At 32.1% G+C, this 7389-nt stretch overlaps 1 protein-coding gene across 1 annotated transcript; it reads left to right on the plus strand.

Annotated features, from left to right (window-relative positions):
- Nucleotides 1–4872: 4872 nt before the first annotated feature.
- Nucleotides 4873–7389, plus strand: LOC139866756 (protein mago nashi homolog). The gene is made up of 3 exons (XM_071855048.1): nt 4873–5228; nt 6556–6732; nt 7166–7389. The coding sequence occupies exons 1-3, from the start codon at nt 4986–4988 to the stop codon at nt 7223–7225; spliced, it is 480 nt and encodes a 159-aa protein (XP_071711149.1). The 5' UTR covers nt 4873–4985; the 3' UTR covers nt 7226–7389.

The raw sequence follows: 7389 nt of genomic DNA on the forward strand, positions 1-7389 counted from the left end.
ATTTATTATTATTATTATTATTATTATTATTATTATTATTATTATTATTATTATTATTATTATTATTATTATTATTATTATTATTATTATTATTATTAGTGTTATTGTTATTATTGTTATTACTAATATTATAAACATTATTATTATTATTATCATATGTATAAGTATTATAATTATTATCATTATAAGTATTAATCATAATATTAATTATAATAACCTTATCATTTTAGTATTATTACCATTATTATGATTATTATTACTATTTTCGATATTGATATATGTATTATTATTATTATTATTATTATTATTATTATTATTATTATTATTATTATTATTATTATTATTATTATTATTATTATTATTATTATATTATGATTGTTATTATTAGTGTTATTATGAAAAGATAACACAAGTTATTATTATTTTCATTAATATTAATATTAGTACCATTTTATAAGTATTAGTATTATTATTATTAAGTGTTATAAATATTTTGGTTATTATTATTATTATCACTAATAATTGTATTATTATTATTATTATCATTATGATTAGGATTATTAATATGAAAATAATACAAGTTATCATTATTTTAGTATTAGTAACACTTTTGTAACTATTAGTATAATCAGTGTTATTATTAAACAAAAGTATCGTTATTAACAATATCATTATTATTATTAAATATTATCATTTTAATAAAGTTATTATTCATATTAGTAGTAAATCAGTAATATCAAAACTATCATTTTTATACAATTAAATATTTTGTACATAAAACATATTATTTACATATATATATATATATATATATATATATATATATATATATATATATATATATATATATATATATATATATATATATATATATATATATATATATATTAATATTCTATATAAATCATATTAACATAACATATATAAAAACTTACATACAACAAATTAAGTATTTTTAATATAATACTAAATATTTATAGATATCAAAATAACTATATTACTCACTTTAAATACATATACAAAATAAATATATACAACATATAATTTAAGATATAAAATGAAGTATATATTTTTAAAATGGAATCTAGTATAAATCTTATATAACTACAAAATATATATAAATAATATATATTAATAAATGAAATTTTGAAATTTCAATTATATGTTTTAATATATATAATTGATATAGGTTCGTGAATCCGAGGCCAACCCTGCATTGTTCAGTATCGTCGTGTGAATATTTTTACTACAAAATATTGTAGAGTGAGTTTCATAACTCCCTTTTTATATATATATTTTTGGGACTGAGAATACATGCGTTGCTTTTATAAATGCTTTGCGAAATAGACACAACTGATCGAAACTACATTCTATGGTTGGATTATCAAACCGAATATGCCCCTTTTTAGCTTGGTAGCCTAAGAATTGGTGTTTATTATAATTGCCACCAAGAATTGGTGTTTATTATAATTGCCACCAATTGAAGCGAATCCTAAAGATAGATCTATGGGCACTAACAAGCCCCAGTCAGAGAATTTGAACTGCTTTAGTACTTCAATTTATCATGTTCGATGTGAGTCCCGGAATGATGGGGATATTCTATATGCATCCTGTTAAGGTCGGTTACCAGGTGTTCACCATATGAATGAATTTTAATTCGCGAGTTACGCGTGACAATATATGAGATCTTGTGGTCTATTAAAATGATGAAAATGAATGATTATGATAAACTAATGAACTCACCAACCTTTTGGTTGACACTTGAAAGCATGTTTATTCTCAGGTATGAAAGAAATCTTCCGCTGTGCATTTGCTCATTCTAGAGATATTACTTGGAGTCATTCATGACATATTTCAAAAGACGTTGCATTCGAGTCGTTGAGTACATCAAGATTATTATTAAGTCAATTATAGTTGGATATATTATGAAATGGTTTGCATGCCGTCAACTTTCGATGTAAAGAAAGTTTGTCTTTTAAAAACGAATGCAATGTTTGTAAAATGTATCATATAGAGGTCGAGTACCTCGCGATGTAACCAAATGTAATGTATTCGTCCAGATGGATTAGGGTGGGTCTTTATATTATGTACCCAGGTGTTGTGAATGGGGACCTTAATACACCAGTTGGCCTTCTTTCTCTGATTCCACGTCGAATGTGCATTGAAGAAGTCCTTTCGATTTCATTATCAGACAAAGATCGATTGAAACACGTATCATCATCCTATTACACGATAAATAACATAAGTAACATAAATATTCAATTCAATTAATACCAAAAATACCAAAAAATGTACCTGATATTATTGTTGCGATAAAAGTTTTTCTTGTTGCATAACAAGTTGTTTACAATCAGTTAACTCTTTCTCTTGTTTGTCCATCCGCTTTGTCAACAACTCTATCATACGATGTAAATTGTGTACATCAGGAGGGCCCTCTGTATCTACATCTTCTGTTGAATGCTTGTGGGGTGTCTGCTCAGACCCATCAACAACTGGATCATCTGTATCAACTAGATCATCCTGGACCTCATCCTCGATCTCATCTTCTGGTACCTTTCCTCCTCTAAAGTACACGTCACTCTGAATCCACCATTGACAACTCTTTTCTGTATCAGTTGGCTGCAGACCACGTAAAGGTCTCTTTTTCTTGGGACACTCATCCTACATAATAAGAATAATAAGAATATTAGCAGAATAGAATACGCAAAGACGCAAACTTAAGCTTGCGTCAGCGTATGCAAGGACGCAAAACAACTCTTGCGTCCAGAAACAAAGTCACACGCAAGGACGCAAGGATAACCTTGCGTCCAAAAACAAAAGCACACGCAAGAACGCAAGACCAACCTTGCATCAGCATAAAAACAACACGCAAAGACGCAAGGCCTACCTTGCGCCCATACCAGAACCTGTCTGTAAACAGATAAACTATGCAACAATTTAGTATAAACTAACATTTTTAAAATGTAACAAACCTGAATATCTAGGAGTTTAAGGTATTCAGAGATTCCATATGACTCGGCAGATGAACGCTTCCAAAAAAGAGCCCTCGGTACTCCATTCTTGTCAGTCTTTTTGGCAAACGGTTTGATGGTACGACGGTAAGACTCGAGAATCCAAATCTACAAATTAAAAAAACAATTAATTTATGTTACATCTTAATTTTAATTAACATTAAATAATAAATATCCAACCATTTACCTTGGATGCCCACATAAATCCCGCCAAAGTGTACGCCTTTCCACTCTCTAATTGGCTTTCACGAATAACAAACCCTTCACTAACCGCTTCGTAAGTTGGCTCCCAAATACGAAACCCCCATGGATACTGATTAACACGCGAGAACTCTTCGACTAACCATAAAAACTTTTTATTAACAACATGGATCCCTTGTTTACCCATAAAACCTCTCTCTACAATCAAGATAATTGCTAGTCGCACCACATCATCGTCACTAATACGGCTGTGATCAGATTTTAAAAGCATCTTTTCAACATCACTAATCAAAACATTTTGAGAATCTTTAAACCCCTTAAATAAACGTCTTCTAATAGGTTCGGTCTGGACGTCATAATTCTTCGGGATGTAATGTGCCATGTCCGTTCGGCTGCTAAACAAAAAACCCGTCACAAGACAAAATTCACGGCGACCAAATCTAATTGAAAAATTGTTCTGAAAATGAAACCATAGATCCTTATGCTCATCGGGGTACTTAACATTATCTAGTCTTTCCGGCCGCACACTCTTCCTTTGGAGCATGCAATGTACAAGCCCGAGATCATTACCAAAGTATTCTAGATCTAACTATGAACCAAAACAAGTTTCTTTAAACTTTTTAATTTGATTCTCAGTCATGACCTTCTTAACATCCCCTATAACGCTCAACTTATTCTTCATAGTTAACTTTCCTTCCACAAATCCCTGCATAAGTAACAATAAAATCAGCAGTTAGTGTCAGGACGCAAGCACGCAAGACAAACCTTGCGTCCGTTTAATTTACCAACGCAAGAACGCAAAGACAAGCTTATGTGCAAGACGCAAGGACGCAAAGACAGCCTTACGTCCACTCAGGCACCATATGCAAGGACGCAAACTTGACCTTGCGTCTTGTCAATTTCCATAATTTTACGAGCTACTAATGAGTGTTTCACTCGTACATATAACCCACAATACAGATGCATATCATTAATAAACGGTTGTACTTCATTAAACACAATTACACCTCAAACATGCATTTCATCGAGCAGTTGGTGTGCACACTTATACAATTCGCATCGAACACAAAATAAACAGATAAAACGCAGATATACAACGAAGTAATCACTAACCTGGTTGCTCGCCATCGTTGCAAGGTTGATTCCTTGATTATTTGGTTGATTATTTCGTGAAAACTCTAATTCTTTTGCGTGAAAACCCTATACTTCGTGAAAACCCTGTTAGGCTTGTATAAAAGGTAACGGTGGTGGCAAGAGGGGTTAGGTGGTAGTGGAGGTGATGATGGAGGAGGATCTGGTAATAGCAATTGAAGCGATGAAGTTGTTTTGCGTTTGTGCTTGCGTTTGTGCGGATCGCCTGACTATGTGTTTTTTTGCGTATTTGCGAAGTGGGTTGAAAGTGTGGAGTGCCAGGTTAAAAGATGTCATTTAACCGTAATTTTTTAGAAAAAGACGCAAGGACGCAAGGTCGCAAGGTATCTTGCGCCTTGCGAGGGCATTTTATCAATTTTTTTTTTTTTTTTTTTAGCTTTGGTGCAAGGGGTGAAAATTATTTGGACATTTTGGTGATAATCCAGTTGTAGTTGTTGATAAGGCCCAAAAACATGGGCCTATTTTTGTGAACATGTTCGCTATCTTAAGACGATGGGTTCTCGAGTGTTCAATAATACCGGTTTAATATTGACCCAAACGGGACGCCACCATCTACTCATTTAACTCCGGTTTTCACATACCACTTCCATCCTCGCACGGTTCAGAAACTACAAAAGATCGATGGCGGAAGAAGAGAAGGGCGCAACTGCAGCCGCCGTTGCCGGCGGCGAATTTTACCTGAGGTATTACGTCGGTCACAAAGGAAAGTTCGGTCACGAATTTTTGGAGTTTGAGTTCCGGCCAGACGGTAAACTCCGGTACGCTAATAACTCAAATTATAAGAACGATACAATGATCCGTAAAGAAGTTTTTCTCACACCTTCCGTTCTCAAGGAATGCCGCCGTATTGTTTCCGATTCTGAGGTTAATTTCTGTGTATTTTTCAGTTTTTTAATCTTAAATTGAAATAGTTAGGGTTTTAGCTGCTTTTGCATTTCTGATTTTCAACGTATTTATTATATCGTCTTGTATATGTTTGTATTTGTGTGGATACTAAGTCGTTCGTGGAATAATAGGGTTTATTACGGTTATTTGTGGATTTTAGGTAAAATTGATCCAGTTCACTGTAATTAGGTTAGGTTTTATATAATTATCTTTGTTAAATTTGCAATTGGTTGGATTTTAACTGTTCTTAAGGTTCTGTGTATACTTTTAGAGCTGCTTACATTGTTTGATTTGTGGATTTGGATATCTAGGGTTTGGTTTATTAGCAGATGTTAGTGCTCAGATGAGTAGTTTTAGTGGATTTAAGATGAGCCTGATTCTGCAACACTTTGATTATTAATACATCTGATATGAGCTTAGATAATTATGGAACTGATTATTTTGCTTTACTGAACTTTGTTTGATATAATTATGAGCTTATAGATCTCACCATTGTCGTGCCATGAACTAATCATCTGCCGAGACGTTGTGTATGCTTGTATTGACAGGATTTTGTGTTCATACAGCTTTCATATTATTTTTCATAACCTTGTTTATGTCTGGGGAACGTGGGAATGACTTAGAAAACACTTTTAAATATCGAAAACACGTTATTTACAAAAAAAAATGTTTCAGACTTCTTCATTTAAATAAATCTTATAAGCTGTTTTCGAAATAAAGAAGTATCAACTTTTTTATATTTATATTTATATATATATTATATATTACCTCTTCACAATTTTTACATTTTGTAACTTGATATTCACATGAAAATCGACAAATACAAAATAAACTCATTATATCAGTGAATAATCACATGTGACTATCATGTTGTATTTTGTGATTATCTTGAATAATCACAACGATGGCGACAGTTAAAATTTTGAAAAACGTTAATATTTTGTTTTGATATATATATATATTTTTTTTTATCATAGCTTGTAGAAGTTATTGTTATAGTAATCATTGAATTTTGGAAAAAGTTTTGAAAAATAATGTGTTCCGAATCCTTAGAAAAAGTGCTTTTAAAGTCATTCTCACGATATTTGGCCTTCTTATTTGAAATCTCATATATATACAGAGATTTACATTCAGTCTCTAGGTAGCATTTTAGGGCTGCTGTCTAGGACTCTTTCTGTGCTCATGTGACTCTGTTAAATCCTATAAACCTGTTTCTGCTTTAAATTTTTAACAAACCACATGTATATGGAGCCTGATAAGAGATAAAGGTACAAAGTTTTTGATATGTTTTTAGCTTTTATTGTAGATTATGAAGGAAGATGATAATAACTGGCCAGAGCCCGATCGTGTGGGACGACAAGAGCTTGAGATTGTGATGGGCAATGAGCACATCTCGTTTACTACTTCAAAGATTGGGTCACTCATGGATGTTCAAACCAGTAAGGACCCTGAAGGGCTTCGAATCTTCTATTACCTTGTTCAGGTTGGTAACACATTCATACTGTTGATGTTAGTAGGAGTAATCATGCTAACCTACTTGTTGATTATTATTATTGTCTTGATCACTTTTTATTCGATATGATATAATATATTACAACCCAAATGATGTGTTTTTTCTATCATACACAATACACTAAAATAGGGAGAGTAGGGCTGAGAAGAAGGTAGACTGCTTACCACCCTAAGATAATCAGTTTGCATATAAGTGGTTAGGTGCTTAGATATAGATACAATTGTTTGACCTGAATTTTTTCCCTCTGGTGGTTTATATATGACTGCGTACTATTGTTATTATTATATGGTTAAAAATGAACTTGATATGTCAGGAATATTGACAAAATTTTAATATCCTGCAAGTTGTTGATACATTTGGTTACCCGTTATTTTTTGTTTGCTAACGGATGTTGAAAATGCAGGACCTGAAGTGTTTCGTGTTCTCGCTAATATCACTCCATTTCAAGATCAAGCCAATCTAAGTAATGTCTAGTGTAGTGTGAGATTCTTAAAGGGTATTTGTCGGATTGTTTAAGTTGACCTTTTGTGTTATTCAGGTTTGTGTGGGATATGATCTTTGATGTTAAAAATCATGTAATTGGCTTCAACTGGATGTGAGTCGTATTGGTTGTTCATTCGATATTTA

Source organism: Rutidosis leptorrhynchoides, chromosome 9 (assembly GCF_046630445.1).
Source record: "Rutidosis leptorrhynchoides isolate AG116_Rl617_1_P2 chromosome 9, CSIRO_AGI_Rlap_v1, whole genome shotgun sequence".
Taxonomy (NCBI): Eukaryota; Viridiplantae; Streptophyta; class Magnoliopsida; order Asterales; family Asteraceae; genus Rutidosis; species Rutidosis leptorrhynchoides.